The sequence below is a fragment of the Triplophysa rosa genome, linkage group LG12, assembly GCF_024868665.1.
Source record: "Triplophysa rosa linkage group LG12, Trosa_1v2, whole genome shotgun sequence".
Taxonomy (NCBI): Eukaryota; Metazoa; Chordata; class Actinopteri; order Cypriniformes; family Nemacheilidae; genus Triplophysa; species Triplophysa rosa.
This window is the reverse complement of record NC_079901.1, coordinates 21329745-21355561: the sequence shown is the minus strand read 5'-3', so window position 1 is coordinate 21355561 and position 25817 is coordinate 21329745. Positions and strand designations below refer to the sequence as shown.

Genomic DNA, 25817 nt, shown 5'->3' with positions numbered 1-25817 from the left:
TCATTTTTTCTCTCATGTTTTATTTTTAACAAAATCAGAGATACATCGATCAAGGGATTAGGACCTACACATGGGCACCTGTTACTGGTACAGATTACAGGTTTGTGCTTATAAATGTTGTGGTCTCGGCCGTTTCTCAATATGCGTTCTTCAGCGGTCTTGTGTCCTCGTGTTCTCGCTCTACGTCATCTTTCAGTTTGGTTCCAATACCCAAGAACACAAGTACAGAGAGCGCATGAAAGTACCCGGATGTGTTCTTGATATCAAGGATGCATTGAATGCAGACTTTTGCGCGTAGCGAACCCATAAGTCATTGTGGCGCGTCCATCCGAGTTCGTTCTTCCGAGGCTGCTTCGCAAGACCGGTCTCCCCAAGAACACAAGTCCTTTCTTCGCGTTCTTGAAACTGAGAAACGGCCCTTGTTTTAGCATTTCATAAACTGTATGAACGTTTTTGTCACTATATTTAAAAAAACATTCTCTTTTTTTCCATTCGGTGTGCGGGTGTTCCGTCAGCCTGGCCTTGGTCTTGCCCGAATACAATCTGCACTACATCCAGGCAAACCTGGGGAACACTATCAAACAAGCCATGTGTGAGTACCGTCTGTTCGCCCGAAACACACAAACCAGCTCCACACGTTATCCAAACACAGTACTGTCATGTACCAAGAACAGATCGAGCCTGCGGTGTGTGCAGCTATTGTTTTAATGAAATCGCTGAAGAGCGTTCACAAATGTTTGAGAGGTCTGCTTGTTTGTGTGCGTGCGTTAATGTTTAAGGCGTGTGTGTGACCTTGATTGTCAGGCCCTCTGTATTAAACTGGGGTCCAGCTGGTCTCCACCCATCCTGAGCAGTGTAGCCAGGCGTTTGATCTGACTCTCCCCAGCAAACAGGGGCCCCGGCTGGGATGAGAGATTGCAGTACTCCATCCCCTCTGGACATGTGCTGCTAGAGCCCACATCTGCACACACACGCATGCACGCACACACACACACACACAGACATGTGTATTGCTAGAAATTTCTGCACACACGCCTTTATTGTGCCTTAAGCTACATGCACAACACCGCATTCTGTATTTTAGTGCAAGGTTTAACTGTAATCCCACCTTCTAAAGTTTTTCCTTCTTTCTGTCTTGTAATCGATTAATCGCACAGCACAATGGGGCAAGTACATTCTATCTGTCTTGTTCTGTACTCTTTGTTTTCCTGATATTAGACATTTCGCTATCACTTGACAATTGATGTTGTATTTGTTAACATTAGTCAATGCATTAGCAAGCATGAACTAACTATCAACATTCTAGTTTTCTCAGCATTTATTAAGCTTTGTTAATGTTAGTTATGTCCATAAAATGTTAGTTCGTTGTGCAATTCTAATGTTAACACTGATTTTAAAGTAAATGCTGAAATTAGCATGAACTAAAGGATCAGTCCACCCAAAAATGAAAATTCTGTCTTCATGTAGGCTACTCACCCTCAAGTTTTTTTGTTCTGATGAACACAGAGATATTTGGAAGAATGCTCGTAAACCAAACAGTCCTTGGACACCATTGACTACCATAGTAGGAAAAATTGCTTTCAAAATTTCTTTGTTCTTTTGAACACAAAAGAAGATATTTTGAAGAATGTAGGAAAGCAAACCGTTCTGGTGTACTTTTGGCTACCATTGTCATTTTTCCTACTATGGTAGTCAATGGTGGCCAAGAACTGGTTGGTTACAAGCATTCTTCCAAATATCTTCTCTGTGTTCATCAGAACAAAGACATTTATACAGATTTGGAACAACTTGAGGGTGAGTAAATGATGATAGACTTTTGAATTTCGGGTGAACTGTCCCTTTAATAAATGCTGTAGATGTATTATTCATTGTTGTTTAATGTTAACAAATGCAGCCTGATTGTAAACTGTTACAGACATTTGGTATGTTCCTTGATACGTTTCTGTACATTTATTTATGCATGCAAGTCTTTACGTTTCCTGCTGTTTTTGGCGTGATCTGTGTGTATCTGCAGTCGATGAAAGTCTTTGGTGCTAATGCAGTTAAAACTAACCCTGATTTTAAAAATGTTGAGTATGGAAATGCCTTTTATCAGAGGTAACAGATTTCAAAAATGGATCTTTTTTTGTAAATAAAATGTGTGCGAAACTCCATCACAATGCTAAACTCTTAAAAATAAAGGTGCTACAAAAGGTACTTCACAGTAATGCCATAGAAGAATCATTTGAATGTTTTTTCTTAAAAGAACAATTTCTTCATTATATTCTCATGTCAAAAGAACACATTTCCACTCCAAAGAACCTTTTGTGCAACAGAAAGATGTTAAAGATTCTTAATGGAACCATACAGTCAAAAATGGTTCTTCTATGTCATCGTGTAGTAGCACCTTTATTATAAAAATCTATCATCGTTTATTCACTCTCTTACCATCCAAAACCTGTACATACATCCACTCTTCTGTGGAACACAAAAGAAGATATTTTGAGAAATGTCTCAGTGGTCCATACAATGGAAATCAATGGGGGGCCAGTGTTGTTCAGTTACCAACATTCTTTAAAATATCTTCTTTTGTGTTCTGTATAAGAAAGAAAGTCATACAGGTTTGGAATGCCATGAACATGAGTAAATGGTAAAAGAATTAGCATTTTTGGGTGAACTACCCCTTTAAGTGTGAGGTGCTCTCTCTGTTTTTTGGCTAGGGTGTTCTTGGGTCCATCCTTCATTGTAAGACTTTGATTTTATGCTTAGAAAAGCACTCAACCAACTGCACGTGTTGAGGTGTCATTCACTTCCATATAGCGTAAACTGTGCAGGATCAGTTTAACGTGGAATGCTTAGGAAAAATGTCTAAGTATTAACAATAGTAGAAGTGATGTTCGCCTTAGCAAGCACCACTAAATATTGGGCTCAGAATATGTCTTGCAACACAGGGGCCGGGCTGAAGGAACAAACTAGTATGTGGAGTTCTGAACCAAAAGTGTATTTTTCCCCACTTGTCGTTCATGAGCGTAATTGTTTTAGCATAACAGTGCTTCGTAAGATCGCATGGCTTCAGCTTCAGCTATTACAAGCAAGAAAGCCAAGAAATGAAACTTTAGCTTGTGTAAGAATGAGTACGAGCAGGTTTTGGAACCACAAATAGGTCACGTTGTGGCTTGTAAGCAGTAATGCTCCGCTACTTGAGGTGGAAAGCAGCGGCCGCAGGAATTTAGTGTCGTGTAGGAGCCCGAGCTCAATTCAAGCGCTATGAAAAGTAGCCAGTTATAGTTACGTGTCTAATTTATTATGTGTTTGGGTGCGTGTTAATGTGTTAATATTTCTAAATTCTGCCTTGTGTGAAGTTGCTACTGCAGATATATATACCCGTGTGTGTGTGTGCTCTCTTCCTCCCCCAAATGATTCTCTCTTATTTCTCATCATAAAGAGCCTGGCACAGATTTACAGGCTCTTAAAGAGTCAGGTCCATATGGTTATTGAGGAAGGCGAAAGAGGCGGCAGATATGGGGTCAGGTCTCGGCGTACCCTCTCCGGAGGTGCTTCTGGATGCTTTAGGAGCCTTGACTCTTCGTTCTGGGAGCTCCACGGGGCTTGTTTGAGCGAAGCTGAAAGCAGAGTGTAAACTTCAGACAGCCAGAACCAGAGAAGTGCGGCTTTAGGGAGCCGTGCAGAGCAAATAATGAGAAGAACAGGTGAACGCAGAGCCCTCTCAAGGGACGTGTCCTTGCGGCTGGTCGTAACTGAAACCTGTGATGATGGACTCGGCCGCTGGGGCTGATCTGAGACCTGGCAGGACCTCGACTTGACCGGATATTCACGAGTTCAGAGGCAGCTGGGTTTGTCACCAAGTGGTTTTGTTAGATGAGTAATGCCGAGGAAAAAGTCGGACGTAGTGCTAATTATATAGATGGGAAAGTCGCTGACCGCAGAGCGCATACAGATGTAAACTCATTGACACTTTGACACAAACACGCGTTCTGTTAACCAGCAGGGCCGTCCCTGTGTGTTATCAGTGGGTGAAGGCCGGGTTGTTATTTTTTTCTGATCTGAAGCTTTACTAATGACATTCATCCCCCCCACGCATGCAGTAACAAGAGCTAATGAGAGAGTGTCTACAGACATCCAGTCCAATACCCCAATTACACAACTCATCTCAAAGAAGTAGTAAGATGTACAGTAATGGCCAAAAGTGATGACTCGAGGGCATTTTTGAAAAGTTTAGTTTTGAAAAGTCAAGCCTTTTTTATCAGGATGGCAAATTGGCAATGCATGCATCCTCTTTGCTATTACAGTGAAATAACTTTTAACATACACAAATATAACCTGATAGAAATAATCATTTTTGAAGTAAAATGTAGGAAGGCACATCATCTGAACTCTTTTGTTGTACTTTTAATGCATCCTCAGGTTTGATTACAGTAAACCATCACAATATGAGGTGATTGGAACAAAATGGACTAAACACTTAACTTTTGAGGTATTTAGACAAAAGTATTTAGCAAAAAGGCACACCACAGCATGTCCGGGAATTGTATTGGGTTTTATTCTATTATGTAAAAAAAAGCAGAAAAAATCACACAGGAAATAAATCATACACTGACTACAATTTTAATTCAATTTAATTAAAATATTGAAAATTGAAAATATTAAAAAATAAATGTTTAAAATATTAAATACAATTTTAAATGAAATAAAATTTGCATGTGACATGTTGTCATTTTTTTGCCAAGCCCCTTTAAATTCTTCTCAAAGCTGAGCTTCAGTTTATACAAATAAAATGTAATTAAACAAAATATTGTAATATCAAAATATTAAAATGATAAAAGTTCAAATTAAATTAAACTTTTAAATTACAATAATATAATACATTTTTAAATAAATAAAATACATTTATTAATTATAAAATTGGCATGTGTTGTAATTTTTTGTCAAGCCTCTTTTAATTCTTCTCAAAGCTAAGCTTCAGTTTATACTCCGAACACACCAATGCAATAAGTAAGGGATAATATACAAGCAGCCGGTTGTTGTCCCAAGAATAAACCCCGACAGTGTGATCAGGACCCGGCGCAAATCGGCCAATCAGAATCAAGTATTCCAGGGGCTCCGTGTAATAAGCATTTTTAATGTATCTTTAATCAAATAATTGAAAAAAGAGCAACCACTGTACTGCACTTTATGATGAGATGCATTGACGGTCCAATCAGCTGTCAGATATTTCTGAACTACATCTGTCACTTTAAACCAACCATTTTTAATACATTTATGCAAGAAATTCAATAAGTTCAATGTTTGCTACACATCGTGTCATTTGATCTGAAGTTGTATTCCTTATGTAAAAAAGCTCTCCTGTGGTTATGAATGTGAATTTAGATTTCTCCATTTTTGAATGTGATTGGCGTCTCACATTAAGCCAAAAAGCCACATGAAGCAGCGTGTTAATACAAGAAGGCTATGTAAATTGGGTTTAGTTCATTTCATGTTCCGTTCATCTGAACTGGTTCTCCAGAAGTAATGGCCTCTTATTGCGTAAATCCAGAGTCAACAGCGTAATTAGACACACATGGATCATTTGAGCAATTGTCTCAAATCTGTTGTAAATGCATTTTGTCTGGTGGTTTTGTTTCGAGAATTACGGTACACAATGGCAAAAAGTTTTATCTGTCTGTCTCTGCTTTGTTCCCATTTGATTGGTGAAATGAAAATCTGGAATTTTCTGTAGGCTGAGATGGTCTGGTTTTGTTTTGATTGAGACAGAGGGAACAACTTGTCCCAAATCCTTTGGCTTGCTCACTTGTCCCCCTTTTTTGCTAATGGCACACACAAAATGTGCCAATTTGTTTGATTATTGTGTCAGTTGATGTCTGTATCAAGCATCAGAATTGCTTTTATTGCTTATGCCTGCCAAAGTCTTTGCTCACTCCTGTCATATCTCCCATAACTCTGTGTGTGAAATGGAAAGAGTCGTCTGTATCTCTTTCTACACCTCTCTAATCTCAGACTCGACTCTCTGTTGTCTGTCCAGGCTCTGGCTTCATCTCAATATTCTATCATGTGCATGTTTTATATGAAATGCTGTTTTCAAAATATCAGATTCAGTTTTGGACTGGTTGTGGGACTATGACAATGATAAAACTTTATCTTCTCTCTTTGTTCTCTGATTGGTCGGATTTTCACAACAGGGCACAAGGGCAAGTACTTCATCCTTATCTAATCTTCACATGTTATTTCAAACTAAGGTTTTTTTGTTGTGTGTGTTTTGCTGTCATTTGCATGCCTTTATTTCTGAGCTTGGCATTTTTAGCCATGTTTTTGCCATACGTATACTTAAAGTATGAATATCACAAAAAGCTGTCAATGGGACATAGTACATCCTAAAATTAAAATAAAATGACTAAATAATATTTGCCGTAATAAAGAAGTCTGTTTTATGATTAAAAAAAATACTGATGATTTAGTTTTATCATGACATTTTGTTCATGACATGACAACTAAGTTCACTTAAAGTCCCCATGGAATCAAAATTGTCCCCATGAAATCAAAAAGTTTTTTACTTTTAGTATGTTAGTAGAAGTTGTGTAATATGTTAGCCTAAAACATATCTGTAAACAAGTGTGCTCGAAACATTGACATTCCCATTTACAAGATATAAGCATTCAAAAAGAATCTTTCACTTCCACCAAAATGTATGAACAGTTTTATGACATACGCTTCAATTTTTCCTGACCCTAAAATCTAGAGAATCTAAAGAGAATCTCTTTTAAAAAGACAGGAGCCAATATTTAAATAACAAAATATGTTTTTTATTTTAAGGCTAAATGTCGCAGGGATTTTTTTGTAAATCCATTCATTTGTTTTTTGTTGCTTGCTGTTTTTCTTTGTTCCAGTTTCAGTTTTCAATTAAGTTTATCGAAACACCTTCCCCCTTCTCTTTCTCTAGCCTCTGAGACCATGCAGCAGGAGAAATTTGAGGAATATGGCTACACCTTTATTGCGCCCAGGTAACACACACACACACACACACACGCACGCGCGCGCACGCACACACACACACACAGACACACACACAGACACACACACAGAGCAGAAATGAAGACCTCCCACAGGCTGTACTCTTGACAGGTTTATATGGGCTGTATCTAGACTCCATTGGTCTTTGAAGGCCTGTAAATTCACACCTTCAGACTCTGCTCCCCTTAACAATGAATCTGACTCAACAGAACAAAAATGTTTGGCCATTACATCATTACCTTTATATTTAGACTTAGTCTTTTTTTCAGGGAATACTGCAAGGACCTTAAAATCTCAACCAACAACACTCAATTCCTGATGGACTTCAATGAATACATAGACAGAAAAACCCCCAATGACCCAGCGTGTAAGTGCACTTCACATTCATACAGTTCTACATTTATAATATGATGCATGTCACTTTAATCTGCCGCTGATTAAAGTCCCCGTGAACCGGAAGTGCGATCGTTTTAACTTCCGTATTTTGAACGCTTTTTCGAGTGAAATGGAATTTCGAATGAGAAAAATAGTGGGCGTGGCTTTCGTTTTTCTCTGCGATTTGATTGGATGTATAAAAACAGCTGTTGCATTTTGAAATGGAACTGGCAGCAGGCTGACACTTGAAGGGGAGGAGTTAACGGATGCTCCGCCCAAGCCATCTAACATGTTTTATAAACAAGGTTCGGGAGGAGCACGAGCATATAATTAACATGGCTGGCTTTCGATAATAAATCACCCAATCTCAGCATCCGCCTATAAATAGTAAAGACGCCTTACCTTCATTCTGCCGGATCTCTCGCAAACCCTCCTCCACCCCGTCTCCTCACCATACCTCTACAGCTCAGCACCGGGGGACAGCCCGGGTCAGCGCTCACTCCGGGCCCGGGACCCATTCCCCTGGCGTGCTGTCCTGGGGCGAGGGTTCCGAGCTCGGCAAATACTCCCGAGCTCGGAACCCTCGCCCCGGGACAGCACGCCAAATACGCATACTATCCGTCCCACCTTAATTATCTGTGAGGCGAACTCGTGAAACGGCATTTAAGATAGATAGTCAATACAGGACAGAAGTGCAACTGAAGATTATGAGGGCACACACATTTTAAAAAGAGAATGACCCACCCTGATAAACTATTTACAATAAACGCTGCAATGTTTCATGAAAAAATAGGCATTGTAATTTTTTATTTCACTGGGACTTTAATAGCGCTTTTTTTTGTACCTTACTTGTCCACTCAAAAAGGTTTGCACAGTGAGTACGTGTTGTTCATCAGAGCAAATACATGTATACAGATTTGTAACAACTCGAGGGTGAGTAGATGTTCACACAATTTTTATTTTTGGGTGAACTGTCTCTTTAAGGTTACAAATTCTTTTTGGAGACACTACTGTGTCTTTGACAAACATAACAGCGGTGGACTCATCAATACATGATGGAGTGATATTGAGGTGAGAGGGTTTAGATTACTCTCTCATAGAGGCTGAGTCAGGTTGATTCCCGCTCGTGTGATGTCAGCGTGTGTGGCTGTCCCGCAGTCTGTGAAGGTCACCTTTCTAGATCTCTGTGTAATGGCTCTGGGTAATTGATTAGTGTGGTCTGTAATGCACTTCTGATGACTCACATGGATTTCTGTAAAGAGATGCTATCACAACACGACAGATATTAGTCACTCGCAAAACACACCCAATGTTTGTTAGCTTTTTTATGACTCAGTTAGAAAAATAAAGCCATATTATACGTTCATCTTTAGAAATAACAAGTTTGTCACCAAAGTGAGGGGCCCTCTGTCCTACAGTTTTGTTGTACTTTTACTCTGAAGTCCACATAATATTACTCGTAGTTTCTTAAATCAAAAGAAGTTGTAATTTACTTTTACTGTCTCTAACCTTTAATCTCTAAACACGCTGTATTTTTTAAATATGTTTTACTCCTATCTTCGTTCTTACTCTTTGCTTTACAACATCTGGGTGGGTCGAGTTGCTGAAAGCTAAATGTGGGTGCTTGTATGTTAATGTGCAATACACTCTGCCCATTTATTATTTATTCATTATGCTCATTATAGAATATTCTGCCCGTTGTGATTGCTTTATCAATAATTAAGATATTTTGACAATGTTTGGGCTAAATAACAAAAGCATTTCCTCTCGTGCAGTGTTTGCAGAAAGTCTTGTCGATGAGTATTTAGTTTGTTGGGAATTTTGTGTAAATATGCCATTTATTTTATAAATTTTGCGCAGACCTCTTTGTAATGCCTTTGTGATGTCACAACCGTGATGATTTCCATCAAAGTTTGTTGACGGAAATCGTGCCACTTGGCGGCCATGTTTGCAACACCTCCGGGCAGCTATTTCAAGTGATAGTTCACCCAAAAATGAAAATTCTGTCTTCATTTACTCACTCTCTTGTCATTTCAAACTTGTATGACTTTCTTACTTCTGCAGAACACAAAAGAAGATATTTGGAAGAATGTTGATAACTGGCACCCATTTGCATTGGTTTTGTGTCCATGCAATAGAAGTGAATGGGTGCCGGCACTGTTCAGTTACCAACTTTCTTCAAAATATCTTCTTTTGCATTCTGCGGAAGGAAGAAAGTCACACAGGTTTAAAATGACAAGAGGATGAGCATGGCAGAATTTTCTTTATGGGTGAACTATACGGGGAAAGACAGATATTTTGAAAATCTGTCAAAAATCAGAATTAAATAGCATATTTCCAACCAACGATTAAACATGACATCAACTGTACCATAACTTTTGCTTCCTAAGCTTAAATAGCACTAAAAAACACCTTTTTCGAGGTTGGCAAGCGCCTCACAAGCCTCTGTGCGGAGCCAGGCCCCAGAGAATCGTCAGTCTCGATTAACGATTGGCTCTTTTTACTAAAAGGCGGGACTTCCGTTGTTTGTACACGTATCCGTGCTGTTTTTGCTTCTTCATTTCCATAAGTGTCCTCGCTACGCTTTTGTGTTTTATTAGGTAACATCAGTCTTGTGAACCGACTACTGCTGGACGCTGGTCTTACTGCTGACCTTGTCAAAATCTGGAAGGATCAGAATATGTAAGTTCAAAAGTGTAAAAAAAGCTGTGTGAAGTAGCTTGTTTCAGAGATGAGTTTTGAGTTAAAGCCAAGTATGAATGTGGGTTTTCAGGCTATAGAGACTGTTTGATATATTTTCTAAGTACAAAGCTCTATTTAAAGTCCTGTCATGAACAAAACTGTTGTCTTAAAGCTGGGATTAAAGAATCAGATCGTCTGGGAATCGAGAAACACGGCACTTTCACAATAATGTGAGAATAAGTGCTACATGATGTTTCAATTAAAATATCACACCGCGGAATGACCCGAATCTTTCATGATGGTTTAATTTTTGAGGGAATTTGGCGACTGAGTTTCTTATTGTTGTTTGGAAAACCCTTAACACTTTTAACGTAATTGAATTTGATCTTAGGAATTTTAAGTATTGGAATAACTTAACAAAGTGCTCTCAGGTGCAGAGCTGAGTAGAAGTGCTTGTTTTTTGGGGTCCTTTGAATAACAGAATTATGAAGTCTGTTGACTTTCTGCAGGTTGTTCGAAGAGAACTTCGTTACTTCGTGCAATGCAGACAATGTTCTGTTCGACTCAGGATCAATAAATAACAAGATGCTAAACACGCTGTCTTTGTTTTTCATTAGGGAAGCAGTCTCGGCCAGGTTTGTGGCTACGGATGGAGGCATCACACGTGTCTATCCGAAAAGGTAAAATTCCATTCATAGTTCATAGTGAAACCCGCAGCTCTCGTCCCATGGGTGCGAGAGATGCTAAATTCTTTGCGATCATTTCTGTCGGCGAGGCCTGCGGGGGGCTGCGTCTGAGACTGAATGAAAGAGCGAGAGAGGATGTTTCAGAGGATGTGTCTAGTACACAGTGACTCTTTGAGAATTCTTATGGGAGCCATGTGCAGTGCTCTCTCTCTCCCCCCCCCCCCCCCCCCCCCCCCCCACACACACACACACACACACACACACTTATTAACTTTAATCTATAACAGTGAGTGCTTGAGTTCATAAACTTACGCTTGTGGTGTAAAACAGCAGGGTGGTGTTAAATAAGATACACCATTGCAGGTCTTTTCGCAACTGGAAGTACTTATGCAATTTTGATTTGTGTACAGGTGTAACTATAAGTTTTAAAAATGTCCGCACGCGTCTGGTCCGAAGTTAACTTCCAGTCTGTGTTTGGTTATATTATAACAATTTATTTTATGTTCAATTTAGGTTCATATTAATATTTTATTGTATCGAATTTCGGGCCACATAACTTTTGTTTATGTTGTCGCTGCTGAAACCGTCTACAGTGCAGTCAAAAACAGACTTGTGAGGACATTTAAAAAAGTAAAAAATGTGACAAATCATGTTATAATTTAGATCTTGTAATAGTGTAACCGGTTTGAAATACTGTAGAGCAGTATGTACACTTTACTGGAGACCGTGTGTTTGATGGAACAAAATCAAACTGTATGTCTGTTCAAAGTTCTATCCCTTAGAAGTTACGGAAATCCCAATTTATGATTATTATTTTTCGTCCGTAGTTTTCTGGATAAGCTTTTTCTTCTTCATCCAGTGATCCACGTATTAGATCCACAAATCTATTAAAGGCGCAATGATGTGGAAAAACAAGTCTTGTGGCTATACGTTGTTGTACTTTTGTACTTCTGTTGGTCTTTTATTTGCCACACACTATCTTTCCAGAGGGAATCTGTCAAAAATGAAAGGAAAATGTTTTTCTTCAAACCAATTCACGAGATGTTTTGTTGCTTGTTAAAATGATTCATTCTGCATTATGTTTGCACGGATTCTCGGTTTGTGGCCTCTGGATCAGCAGCTTATTGTTCTTTCCCTCATTTCTCTTTTTTTGCCTCCATCTTTCTCTCTCTCTGTCTCTCTCCCTCTCTCTCTTTTCTTAGTGGTGGGGAGGAATGGGGTGAAAATCCCGAAACCTATGATTCCAGTTTTTACAAAAGGAGTTTGGACAATGACATATACATCTTTACTGCCCCATATGTCAACAGTAAGAGACGTGCACACACACACACACACACTTCCCCATCCCCTGTGCACTCTCTCTGGCGTTCTGCTCTGATCAGACAGCTGTTGATCTACTTGAAACACGCACCTACAGATCTCTCGCCAGGATGGAGTAATCTTATATTACTGGGGAATTACCGTTCAATGAGACTACCTCACATTCACGCATGTGTGGTCTGCAGCACTAACACACACAAACACGGTCTATCAGCACCCATATATCCAAAAACCCAACCAAGAGGGAACGCCTGGTCCTCGTGTTTATGGGAGGTTTCACGCTAACGTGAAAAGCAGATCTCTCAAACATTTTAGGATCACATGTAGCATGTTGCCTTGGCAGGTTTTCCAGAACGAGCAGCCAAAACTGCATTGCAGACGTTTGGACACTAAACCCATGTCTGTTTGGATTAGCTAAGAGAAAACAGAGCGGAAAGAGCAAATCTGGCCGTTGTAGTAAATGCATGTTTTGTTTTCAGCTGTGTTTGTCTTTTCTCTTGGAACAGAGAGCAGGGAGTCTGGTTATGAGTCTGGTATCTTGATTAGTAAAGCGGTAGACTTGGAAATGAATGGAGCAAAACTGAAACCAGCAGGTGAGCACTTACATTTCCATGAATCATGTTTTTCTTTAAATCTATAGTCACAAGCATTCATTTAATTTTTTTTAATAATAAATAAAACACAGATTTATAAATACATAATATACAGCCACGAAATTATATATATATACCTGTATATAAAATAAGAGACCATTCCGAATTTTCATTTAATCAACATTTCTAGATGTATTGTGGCCATTCCAGTTCAGCGTTTGTTGAATTTCAACAAAATCAAACCTCAGGAGTGACATAAATTCATCCAACAGCAATGTGAAAGACTGACAGCCTGTCAAGACACATAAATACAGAGCATCTTTTCTGTTATTTTCACCCGTTTCTCCAGTTTTCATTTTCTGCATATACAAACAATACTTTTATTTGAAATTTGGGAGAAATATTGTTTGTAGTTCACAGAATGAAACAAAAATGATCATATTTACCTAAACACATACCTATAAATAGTACATTTTAAAATTTCATTTTTTCTGCGGCTGTAAATAATCCACTTGTAGTTTCTCTGTGGCACATAATTAAAAAATTGATAATGATTCAATAAATTTGTGATGACTAATGCTTTGATCGTAGTCCATCTTGAATTATTAAAACCATCGTTGGAGTAATATTAAGTCTGAATCTGACGCTGCTTTCATCACCTTAACATGATCAGAATCCGTTTTTGATCCTCACCGATCAAACGATATGTGTGTTGTGTTATCATTCAGTGGTGGGTGTCAAGCTCAATGTGTCGGCCTGGATGAACATCTTCATAAACGCCACCACAAAGAAAAACGTAAGCGGATATAAACTCATTTCCTTATCATCGCGTGTTAAAGCTGTTTAGTCAAGTGCAGCCTCTCTTGATGGTGGATATCGCAGTCCGAGAGCCGACATGAATTGACTCGCTGTAAAACTGATGTTTCATGAATTCATGTTTCATTTCCTCTCTGCAGTGTAAGGATGAGATCTGTGGGTGTCTGAGGAATGATAAGGTAGGCCTGACCGCTTCAGGCTGCTTTGAGGCCGTCTGTGAGATGTTCTCTACTCGGTTAAGTGAGTTTGACTCTTTTTCTGATGAATTCTTGTTTTGACTTTTTAGCAAGTGGACTGTGTGATTCTGGATGATGGTGGATTTCTTCTTATGTCCAATCAGGATGATTATATCACACAGGTAATTCTTTTACTATTTTAATAACATTGTTTTTTGACGTGTCGGTGCTGTTTATGTAGAATAAATGCAGACAGAAGTCATTTTTTAAGTTTAATGGTGGATTATCCATCATTCTCTCTGATGTTCAGATTGGTCAGTTTTTCGGTGAAGTGGACCCTGTTCTGATGACCACTCTGGTCAACATCTCGCTCTACTCCGTCAATAAAACCTACGACTACCAGTCGGTCTGCGACCCAGAGAGAGAAACGAAAGCTGCTGCAGGACCCAGATCTGTTTATGTGGTAAGAAGGTTTCTTGTAGCAGTGAAAGCATTTTACAGCGGGATGTCATAAGACAACCTTTAAAGGGACAGTTCACCCAAAAATAAAAATTCTTTCATCATTTACTCACCCTCGAGTTATACATTTCTTGGTTCTGATGAACACAGAGAAAGATGTTTGGAAGAATGCTTGTAATTTTCCTACCATAGTAGGAAAAATGACAATGGTAGTCAAAAGTGCCCCAGAACACTTTGCTTTCCTACATTCTTCAAAATATCTTCTTTTGTGTTCAACAGAACAAAGATATTTATACAGATTTGGAACAACTCGAGGGTGAGTAAATGGAGTTCATAAATTTCAACTTGTTTGTTTACAAAAGCATTCATGTACTGGTACTTGACAGAACCCAGAATCTAAAACTGTTATCTGAAAAATCGATAAAGTTAAAATACTATTTTGAATTATTAGTTTAGTTACAACTTTATTAATCTTACAAGGGGCATTTAGCAATAGGGCTAGATACAACATAACTGGCACATGAAGGACTTACGTAAAGGTCTTACGTTAAACCTGATGCAGTATACGTCAATATAAATTCAGTTGTTCATAATTGTTTAATAAATAACATCAATTAAAAATCAGTAAAGATTTCCAGATTGAATAGATGGTTTAGCTGCTGGCACAAAAGTAAGCATGTAAAGTCGCTTTTGGTTGTATACCTAATATTAGACTTTTTTAAAGTGGCTCTTGTTCATTTTAAATTAAAGTCATAGTTCTGTCATCATTTACTCTCCCTTTTGTCATTTCAAACCTGTAAGACTTCCTTTCTTTCACAGAACACAAAAGAAGATATTTGAAAGATTGTTGATAACTGGCACCCATTTACTTGCATTGGTTTTGTGTCCATGCAATAGAAGCGAATAGGTGCCGGCGCGGTTCGGTTACCAACTTTCTTCAAAATATCTCCTTTTGTGTTCTGTGCAAGAAAGTAAGTTCACAGGTTTATGATGACAAGAGGACGACAGAGTTTTCATTTTTGGGTGAACTATCACTTTAACGAGTGTATTTGTGTTTGTCCTAATATGGAAATGTGTTTGTGTGTCTGTGCAAATGTATTATAATGTACTGTATGTTTAATGTGAAATGTGTTTTGTCACAGCCCACAATAGCAGATTTGCTCACTGTAGGCTGGTGGGCTTCCACTGCTGTCTGGTAAGAAGAAATAAACATCTTTTTGTACAAAAACAACACCGATGATGAAGAGCGAGGTGGATGTGTTGTCATTTGTGTGTTGTGGCTTATTTCTCTCAGGTCAATTCTGCAGCAGATGTTGCTCAGTTTGACTCTTCCCAATGTTGCTGGGACAGGTATGTTTCAGAGAACTTCCTGCTTGAAGGATGTACATGGACAGTTTTATGCATTTGGCAGACACTTTTATCCCTGACAGTGCATTCAAAGTATACATATTATCGGTATGTAACCCATGACGAGTGTGTTTGTGGGTTTTTTCAGCACACTCTGAGGAAGATCTCTCTGATGCCTTCTCCAAAGAGAGCTGTATTACAGAACAGACTCAGTATTTCTATGAGAGTGAAAACACATCTTTCTCTGGAGCTATGGACTGCGGGAACTGCTCCAGGTGACTGTTTTTATGTTTGGATGCACATAAATCTCTGCATTCCATCTATGTGTGTGTGTGGGAGTGCGTGTGAGCATGTGCAGATGATGTCAGCGTCCTCTCGCCATCTAAACCTGGATATTTGCTCATCCTGGTCATCTCTCTGAGGAACAACCAGCTCGGCTTTCTCTGTCTCCTCTGCTCGCTCCCTCATTCCTCGGATCCATCCGACATCCCACCGGCTGTAAATCCCGCCGGCCGGTCCGTTTAATGTAACACCACTAAAGCGAAACGCGTCTGGGGCGGTTGGAGGCGCTCGGCCCGACAGAAACTCTACGCCTTTTTTACGAGCCCCACGTGTGACTCTGCGTACGATAGTTTTTCTTCAATGTTAACTACTTTAGACATGTAAAGTTTAACAAGCGCCATAAAGAGGAATCCATTTGTGCGATCTCAGGAGCTCGGGACCCGTGTTTCAGCGTATGTAATTCAATCTCGTTCTGCGAGACATCCACATCAGTTCAGGGTAAAGAAATGCTGGACTGATGAGAGCCAACAAAGGCATAGCTGAAACAGAACCTGATGGAGATTTTATTTAGTTGACAAAGTTTCTTTGTTTCATTCAAGGATAGAGAGTCGGAAGTCTAGCTTGCTTCTTCAAAAGAATACAGTAGTTCACTTAAAATGATCATCCTTTTCTTGTTGCAAACCTTCACCGTTGTCTTTCTTCTGTGTTACACAAAAGGAATGAATGTTTATGCTTTCTTTTCGACAACATAAAGTTGAATTCCATTTGGTCAGACATGCTGTGAGCTTGTAAAGACTGATGGAGTCCATCTATGCTGCTTTTTGTCTTGTTTTGGAGTTCAGGCATGTACGTCCACAGATTTTTGAGTATGCAATGAAATAGATTCCTTTCTTTTTTCCTCATTTGTAAACATTTTTGTAATTTATCGTAATTAATTAATTTATTGTTATTTTTGTGTTTTTGTAATGCATCAACCTTTTATGTGGCTGCTATTGTATTGTTTTTGTTTTTTTATGTATTGTCTGCTTTTTAAATGGGACCCAATAAGATTAAAAAGCAATACAATTTGATGACACACTCTGTAAAAAATGATGCGTTTTTTCAGCCAAACTTCCGGTCTGTGTTTGGTTATAATATAACAATTTAGTTTATATTTAGTTCATTTTAATATTAATTCATACTAATATTCTATTGTATATTAATTGTATTGTATTAAATTGATCTTTTTCATTAGCCAGTGATCAACGGTCATCCGCATCCTAAATCCTCCAAAGTTTTTTATATTTTTATTTTAAAAAAATGTATATGAGTTTATAACACTATACTTTGTATTACATTACCTTTGCATCAAATAAAAAACATAGTTAATGCTAATGCGAGGGTGTTTCTTATACAGCGTCTGTGGAAGTCACGGTAAATTTGACATCATTCTCTCTTTTAACTGCCGTTATCAGACTCTATTTTTTTTTTTCATTTTGTTGAAAGTAGTGAAAACACTACCGGTGAGTTTTTCTTTTGCTATTTAAGCAAATGAGAACGCAAAAAAGATATTTGTGGTAGTCTCCCATTCACAGCTATAGAAGTTCACCCAACTATGACGACTTCTGCTGCTGAGAAACCCGGAAACGTAAAAAAGGTCCATTAAAACTCAACAGTTATTGATTCTTTGCGGAGGTCTACCGGAAGTTAAGTTTGGGCCACAAAACGTTTGTTTATGTTGTTGCCACTGAAACCGTCTATACTGCAAACAACCCCAGCATTTCACAATTTTTTACTGTTTGTCCTAAGATATATTTTTTTGTAAAGCTACTTTGCAACAGTGCCAAATTGTGAAGAGTGCTATAGAAATAAATAGGAAATGGTATTTAATTTGGCTGGTGAAATAATGTCAAATGGGTTTAGAACAACATAAGGGTGAGACAGCAATACAGAAAGTTTTCGTTTTTTTTTTTAACCTCTCACAGGTTTTGTAGTTTTTCAAGGAGGACGTTTGTCATGTAGGCGGTGTAAATCCACCTGAAACACCCGGTCTGCCCTTATAACCTCAGCAGCGCTCATGAATAAAGCATTCCTCTGAGGGCAGCAGATGTGAGCCACTGAACTTTAAGACTTTTATTCTTCACTGTGACTGTCAAACCCTCCGTGTGTGTGTGTGCGTGCATGTGCGTGTGTGTGTGTGACCCGATGACCGCTGTGATCTAAGGCTTGTTTGCCCCGCCGAGCATGCTGGGCGGCAGTAAACAGGCTGTGATTGCAGAGAGAGCAGGTGATGTGTAACACAAAACTTTTGCGCGCACATACACACTCACATGCAGCCGGCCCTGTTCAGAACCCTGTGTCATTCTGGTTTAAAGAGAGGGAGGGGGGCCGTAAAAGAGAACAAGAGACGGCTGTAAAGAAAAGCCGTTCGGCGATGACAGTACGTAACAAGCTGCCAACCGACGCAGATTTCCAATATAACGCGCTCATCTCCTGTTACGTGTGCTAAATACTTCCACACATGTTGAGTATTGCTTGTGAAATTGGTCTCTTACAAAGAACTCATGCCTTTTTTGAGTTTATACATGCTGATGTTTTCTGCATGAGACCTCTTGAATATGAATGGATGAATACTCTTTATGGACAAATGTATTGAGACGCCCCTTTCTAATGAACAGGTTTGACTATTTAGTCATTTTCGTGAGCACGAATCTTAATGCTACAGCATATGATGATATTCTTAAGAGTTGTGTGCTTCTAGTTTTATAGCAACAGTTTGATCAGGACTCTTTTCTATTCCAACATGACAATACCCCTGCGCACAAAGCAAGATTGAAAATGGTTCATGCAGTCAAGTGCTGAAAAACTTGACTGGTCTGCGTAAAGCCCCGATCACTCATCACCCAAACTATTACACATGGGGTAAAATCATTTCAGAACAGAAAAAGGCTCTTTCAAAACTGTTGCAACAAAGATGGAAGCAAAATTATTTAATATGGCATTGTATGGTGTAGCATTAATATTTAATTTGATTGGAATTACTGTAATACAAAAACATGTTCATTAGAAAGGGGGCGTCCCAATATTTTGTCCTTGGACATTTTGTCTGCGTCTTTGCCTTGGTCATCGGCATTCAGCTGTCTGTTTTCTTTTTCCCAGAATGTTCCGGGCGGAGAGGCTCCCTAAAACAAATTTGGTGTTTTTGATCTCGGATGCCAAGAGTTCCTGCCTGTCCTGCGATCCCAAACCCCTGAGACAAGCGGAGCAGCCGTGTATCCTTCAAATGACGCAATGTGTCCTACACTCACAGTCAATGGAGTTGTTTGTCTATTTCTTATAATAATGCTAACACAATTTATTTTGTGGACATGCCTGACAGTGTATATCCTTTGAAACGTGTTAAAACCTTAAAACCTACAGTTAATAATACCTAAAACCTTAATGGCCTTAAAACCTACTGTTTATAATACCTACAGTGGTTATAGTGACTCTTTAGATGTCTGGCTGAAATATATACTTCAAAATGGATAATGTTGGACATGGCGAAATGCCATGTTGCAATAAGAACATTCCTGAATATAAATCAACAGCTTAGAACATAATGAAGAAAGAGAAAAATGAATCAGTCAAGGCAAACGTACTTCTTTTTTTGTTTGAGAATTACTTCAACTTTTACTGTAGCGTTATACAGTTCATTACGCATTCAAGTTCTCATACACACGCAGGAATACTGCTCGTCTGCAAATTTCAAGATTTGAAGCACAAGCATCTAGATCAAAAGACCATGAGAAATGGGACCTGTGCTTTGTATATGTTGTATTTCAAGTACTATAGAGATGTTAAACTCTATACAGTTGAGCTCAAAATTATTCAACCCCTAGGTAAATATGATCAAGGAAGGCTGTGAAAATAAATCTGCATTGTTAATCCATTGGGTCTTTTCTTGAAAAATATTACAAAAATCTAACCTTTCAATGGAGAACAAGAATTTTAAATAGGGGAATGTCATTATGAAATAAATGTGTTTCTCTCTAATACACATTGCTCATAATTATTCAACCCCCTATACAAGCTCTTATTTTCATTGTTACAACCTCTTATGTTTGCTGCTAAAAGATTAATTTGACCACAGAACCCGTCCTGTTTGAAGTTCCAGTAGTCTTTTCAAATGTTCTATGGACTGATAAAGCTAAATCAAAGGGTTGAATAACAATGAGCAATGTGTATTAGAGAGAAACACATTTATTTCATAATGACACCCCCTGTTTAAAATTCTTATTCTGCAATGAAAGGTTAGATTTTTGTATTATTGTTCATGAAAAGACCAAATGGATTAACAATGCAGATTGATCCCAATTGTATATAGACATCCAGTATAAAGAACAACAATGTTTTGGGTTATTTACAAGGCATTTGCAAGCAAGACGTTTAAATGATAAATCTATGTGGATTGGAGAAGCCGGTGCCTGTTGTAGTTGTGTCTATCGTCCTTATGGATTTCCATCAGCCAATGGTCCCGACCCATGTGTGCTGGCCCAGAACCCTCGATACAGAAAAGGCCCGGATGCGTGCTTTGACACCAACACTGTCACGGGTGTAAGTTGACCATCAACCAAAATATGAAGAAAAAAAACTCATTTTCATCTGTTGACTTATTTGTTATTCCTTTTACACTCATGTCTTTTTTGTTTGCACGTTTAATGCTCATTGGCTGTTCATCATGCCTGTCACTGCTAGGATGAGCCTGTCTGTCCAGTCAGTGGCTCCTCTGCTCTGGCCTTTTACCCGCCCATCATTCTGCTGCTCTTTCTGCTTTGTGTTTGAGGGTCAGTTTCTTCTTGTTTTGCTGTCATTTAGTCTCATCATCTCATCAGAATCATTTCAGTAAAACAACTAAGGTTTGGATCTTTCAAATGGAAGGTGTTAGACTTTCAACTGGTTAGAATGGCATCAAACGTACAGAAGCAGAGAGGAAGGACGTGTTTGCTTTCCTCCCGCTGTGACAGTAGGATGTGCATTTTCAGCTCGTTCCCTGAGAGATTTTCTGTGGCATAAACATAGGAAGCTCCAGATGTGTTTCCGTCCTTTTGACAGCCACAAGCATGATACGCCTATTCCTCCTCGAACCTGGGACATCCCAGGACTTTCACTGGTGAACTCTCAGACCTGTCATGCCAACCAGCAGCACAAGTATGTAGTTCATTTGTTAAAGGTGCTGTGTGTACATTTCTGGAGGATCTATTGACAGAAATGCAATATAATATACATACTGTCTTCAGATGTGTATAAAGACCTTACATAATGAAGCGTTATGTTTATTACGATAGAATGAGCTATTTCTATCTACATACACCGCGGGTCCCTTACATGGAATTCACCATGTTCTTTCTACAGTAGCCCTAAACGGATAAACTGCTCTACAGAGCGCGTTTCGTAAATACTTTGTCCTTCAGCAAAGAAGTGAAAACGTGACGATCTTAGTTCTGTGTCAGCCAGCGTAGTGCTTCGAAAGGGAGCGGGGAGGGGTGGAGTGAGCCGTTGGTTGCAATTTGCAACCTCACCACTAGATGCCGCTAAATTTCATACACGGGACCTGTAAAGCATTATGTTTGTTTCAGTCCATATTACTTCAGCCATTGTCAGTTCAGTTTCACACACATCTGACCACGTGATTTGATTTCAGTTGAATCACTTATGAATCTTTTCCCTGGTGTAAAATCCAGTATAAAAGAATAGTTCACGCAAAAATAAAAATGCCGTCATTTATTCACCCTCAAGTCAATGAAAATGTGCAAAGGACTCTTTCTTCTGTGGAACACAAGAGAAGACATTTTAATGGAAGTCAATGGAGGTCATATAAGAAGAAAGAAAGTCATACAGGTTTGGAATGACATGAAGGTGAATAAATGATGAAAGAATTTTCATTTTTAGGTGAACTATCCCTTTAAACCAGCTTTACTCCTGACAGGTCTGTATGCTTGATCAGCTACTTGCTTTGACATGTTATTGAAATTCAAGATGCATGACTTGAAGCGGCCGTCTGAAGGGCGTTAGCAGTATGGACACGGCGTAAGCTGACTTTGGTCTGTCCCGGTTTGTCCATCAGGGCTGAACTAAAAGGAAACGGACTGTATAATCTTGTTTATGAGGGTCAGAGGTCACTAATGTCTCTGTATTGGCTGCAGGAGGATGCGTCTGACTGCGGTGGGGTCTGCGGTTTGACTCCGTCCCTTTGGACAACGCTGGCTCTTCAGCTTCTTCTACTGTGGCTGTTTACAGGAACCAGAACCCGTTTCTCCTGACCAGGCACAACAAGGACTTGGCACAACTTCTGACTCACATTTAGTATTGAATAACTGTATATCATTTGATTGCCACAAACCTACGATTGTCCATAAAACTCGACATCTACACACTGCCGAATACTGCCCTGTATAACCAGCCAAAACCAAGAGACAGATATATGCTTGTTTTTTTAGCTCGGACCACATCTTCAGAAACCTCACCTCTAGTGCCACATGCAGTCCAATAGAATGAGTCAGCAGGCAACGTTGCAGTCGGAGACGGTTTCCAGCACCAGCCTGGATCTGAATCAGGGTTGATTGAGATTAACACTGTTCAGCTCACATGAGCCTTACATCAGTGAGGTCAGTGATGTCACAGCCCAGCCCTTTATGCCTGTAGAGGCCTGTGTTTCCTTGTTTCATTTTATTTAAAGCATTGAAAAGTGAATGCGCTAAGCTGTGTGTCATAGGACAAATCTCACAGAGAAATGTTTGGGTCATATCTCGGCCCACAGTCAAAAGAAATTATGACTTGACCACTACGCATTTTTGCATTGTGACATTATTTCGCAAATTCAAAATGCTGCATTTCAAAATGAGGTCCTATCTATACACACACGATTGATTTGTTTTTATTTATTTATAATTTAAATATTAAATTCAGCACAAAAATATTATAGATTATTTTCTTTTTTCCAAATGCACAATTTAAATAAACAATTTACCTGTTTTAATTTAGTTTTTAATTTTAACCTATATATGAAGAGTTCATTTACGAAAACGGATAACTCATGTTTTTAATTGTGCATTCCAAGTAATATCAATCAAATTGCAGTTGGGTTGTTTTAAATAAGTTATTATAATAAAAAATACAGCTAACTAACACAATAAAACAACAAAAAACATGATTTTTGAAAATATTAGTTAAAGGAGTTATTTGTCTTTGCAAAGAACTATAACAGTGGCGTAAATGAGAAGATGATTATGCTCACAATGAATAAAAATCATTCTTTAAAACGAATCGATAAAATATGATCACATTTTATGACCGACATTTTCGAGAGATTTACTTTCAATTTTTATTTTATTTTACAGAAGTATATGGGGTTTACATTTTTCTGTTGCATTTGAGATTTACTGTTGATTTAGACATAAAGCAAGCTTGACGTAACCACATGCATCTGATAAAAACGCCAGTTAAAAGTGCCATGTTTGAGCGTAACGATTCACCATAAAAAGATGTAATGTACAATCAAACCGCACACGAGCAGAGCATCATCTGATGTGAAATCCAGACGCACCATTCCAGTTAGCGTACCGAAGTCGTGTTTTAGTTGTGTCAGAAGTCGCACGCTCGTATCCAAAGGTCCGGAGCGTGTTGAATGTGCTGAAAACTCCTCAGTCCAGTGTTCTGGCCCCCGCTGTCAGGCGATTGCGTTTTACTGCATGTCATCCACATACTTCATCTGACAGATTTTGTTCCAGTACGACAGACACGATATCACAAGCGTGTCAGATATCGCATCCACATGTTGAAACAGCACAAGACAGCTTATAAAAACATCTTTAAAGATTTTTCACTCTGGAGAAATGTGCACTTCAGATGGCTGAATGTATGTTTATATATTCATTTGTTATTATTGTGTTAGAAGGTTTATGCATGTAAAGAATGAGCTTAGATGATATGGATCAGATCTATTGCCAGTGGGAAACGTTTATGCGACTTCCCTCGAGACTGTTCTGGAGAAAGAACAAATACTACGGCAGCGATGCTTTAAAAAATATGAAATATTTACCCAACCACATCCGAAAGCCAAGTATCTAACTACAACATGCTTCTCTCCATTTCAGAAAGTTGTGATGGCCCTCTTTATCTTTCTTTAAAAATATGAGCGTACAGTCAATGTTTGCACGAGTTATTCTAAATTCAACTGCTTTTAATTCATGCAAAAATAAATGATGATGGCTTTTATAGACTGTCGCGGAGCCGCAGCACTTTTTTTATTTATTGCAGTCTGTTTGATGAGGCGGTTGTAAAACATCACATTAACTGTGATAAGTGAAACTGAATTTAAAAGCCGGGAAGTTATTGCGACGATTGCCAAATGAAAATGAAATGTAGCGAGACGTGCTTGAGATGGATAAAGCTGGTTTTAGCTCGAGCATCCAAGTCAGACTTTTCTTTTGGTGTGGACTGAAAGAATTTATCTTCCTGTCTTCACTGATGTAGCATTGATTTACACACCTAAATATGCAGTTCATTTATGAATCATTACAAACATTTTAGTCTCCTCTGAGGTTTCAAGGGTCTGGATTTCTCATCTGAGGCCTGGGGGTTGAGGCCGTACGATGTAACGTTCTAAATACCTCACTAAAACGACAACGTGAGAGATTTGAGAGATAGCTGCGCTAAGCCCCCCCCCCCCCCCTACAAACTATACCATGTTTAAATGCCAGTGGTATGTACTGTATATACAAACTCCGTAGAGGCCGTTCCACTATTTGAACTGGAATAGATCCAGTGTCACATTCAAAAGAGCTGCACGCGAATCGTAAAACAGGTTAATGACACGATTATGCTAAATCTTAAGACCAGTGCCTACACGGTTATTCAAGAAGTGAGAATTGCCTAGAAGTAGCATTCACTTGGGGGTTTTATTGGCATGCTGCATAGCAAAGTGTTTTCATATGTTCTATATTGTGGAGGAGTAATGGAACTATTTTTAACTTAAAATTTTCAAAAGACTTTTATGCTGTTGTGCATCTATTATCAATGGGAAAAAACGAATCCAAATCAGGAGTCCAAAAGTTTGTTTTATAAAGTTTCCGCTTTACGTAAGGGGGACATTAACATTACTTAAAATATCACCAAAAAATGAAAATGTACTCCATCATTATTCACTTATGTCAATACAAACCTTTATTTCCACCCGTTTCTAAAGACACATGATAGCGTGCACTAAGATGAAAGTGAGATAATTACAACATTTTCATTTTGGGCGAACTAGGTAGTCACATGGTGCTCTTTTAACTGACACTGTGACCTTTTTAAAAGGTTACACATGTACAATTTAACATATATGACCCCCCTCATGTAAAGAGGATTGAGTTGTATGTATTTATTGTGTGTTCTCTGAATGCTGCTCTCAGCTGCTGTGCTGTCTCATAGGGCTGCCGCGTGTCCGTGTTACTGAACGTATTTACCGGTGTTGATGGTGCTCTGTGTGCCAGGATGTTTTTCTGAGGTTATGCTTCTTTTCCTGAGCGTGTATCCAAGTCACTCTTTGATTTGTGTGTTCACTAGTTGGGCCAGAAGGGGGTGTGGTATGTGCCTCGGCAGCCCCGCTCTCATGATCTGAACTATATACACATAAATATTCTTTTGTGGAACATGACAAGCCTGAAATGATTTTATATACATTTGTACAATAATGTTGTTTGAGAAAACGAAAAAAAAAAAGTTTGTAAAGTTTACACGTGTAATTCTTGTGGAAATGCAATATATTCACAATAAAGGTTTATCATTACTATGTTTGGCGTGAAGATGTTGTTTTTTTATTTTTGATAAAAGTCAAACTGTTTTGCAAAGATAAAGAAAAGTGTTTTTTGTTCTTTCGGTTTGTCAATTCTTACTGTAATTGTAGTCAAAAGTGCGTTTGAAATGCTAAATGTGTGTTATTATTGTTGATATTATTACTGTTTACACAAAGGTTCCATTTGTTAAAGGGACAGTTCACCCAAAAATAAAAATTCTGTCGTCATTTGCTCACCCTCGAGTTGTTCCAAATCTGTGTAAATTTCTCTGTTCTGATG

At 38.7% G+C, this 25817-nt stretch overlaps 1 protein-coding gene across 3 annotated transcripts in view; it reads left to right on the top strand.

The window, feature by feature from the left end:
• The window catches only part of LOC130562522 (voltage-dependent calcium channel subunit alpha-2/delta-1), a 94065-nt gene extending 68539 nt beyond the window's left edge, over window positions 1-25526 (top strand). For all 3 annotated transcript variants that reach the window (XM_057347590.1, XM_057347592.1, XM_057347591.1), the window contains 18 exons: window positions 39-100; window positions 516-592; window positions 6935-6995; window positions 7275-7372; window positions 9981-10062; window positions 10680-10742; window positions 11951-12054; window positions 12575-12661; window positions 13390-13457; window positions 13618-13656; window positions 13764-13835; window positions 13964-14116; window positions 15255-15307; window positions 15407-15462; window positions 15608-15734; window positions 18880-18992; window positions 20228-20316; window positions 21906-25526. In XM_057347590.1, the coding sequence (XP_057203573.1) occupies window positions 39-100; window positions 516-592; window positions 6935-6995; window positions 7275-7372; window positions 9981-10062; window positions 10680-10742; window positions 11951-12054; window positions 12575-12661; window positions 13390-13457; window positions 13618-13656; window positions 13764-13835; window positions 13964-14116; window positions 15255-15307; window positions 15407-15462; window positions 15608-15734; window positions 18880-18992; window positions 20228-20316; window positions 21906-22022 (1521 nt within the window). In that variant the 3' untranslated portion in view covers window positions 22023-25526. The remainder of the gene's footprint in view (window positions 1-38; window positions 101-515; window positions 593-6934; window positions 6996-7274; window positions 7373-9980; window positions 10063-10679; window positions 10743-11950; window positions 12055-12574; window positions 12662-13389; window positions 13458-13617; window positions 13657-13763; window positions 13836-13963; window positions 14117-15254; window positions 15308-15406; window positions 15463-15607; window positions 15735-18879; window positions 18993-20227; window positions 20317-21905) is intronic.
• Window positions 25527-25817: the final 291 nt, after the last annotated feature.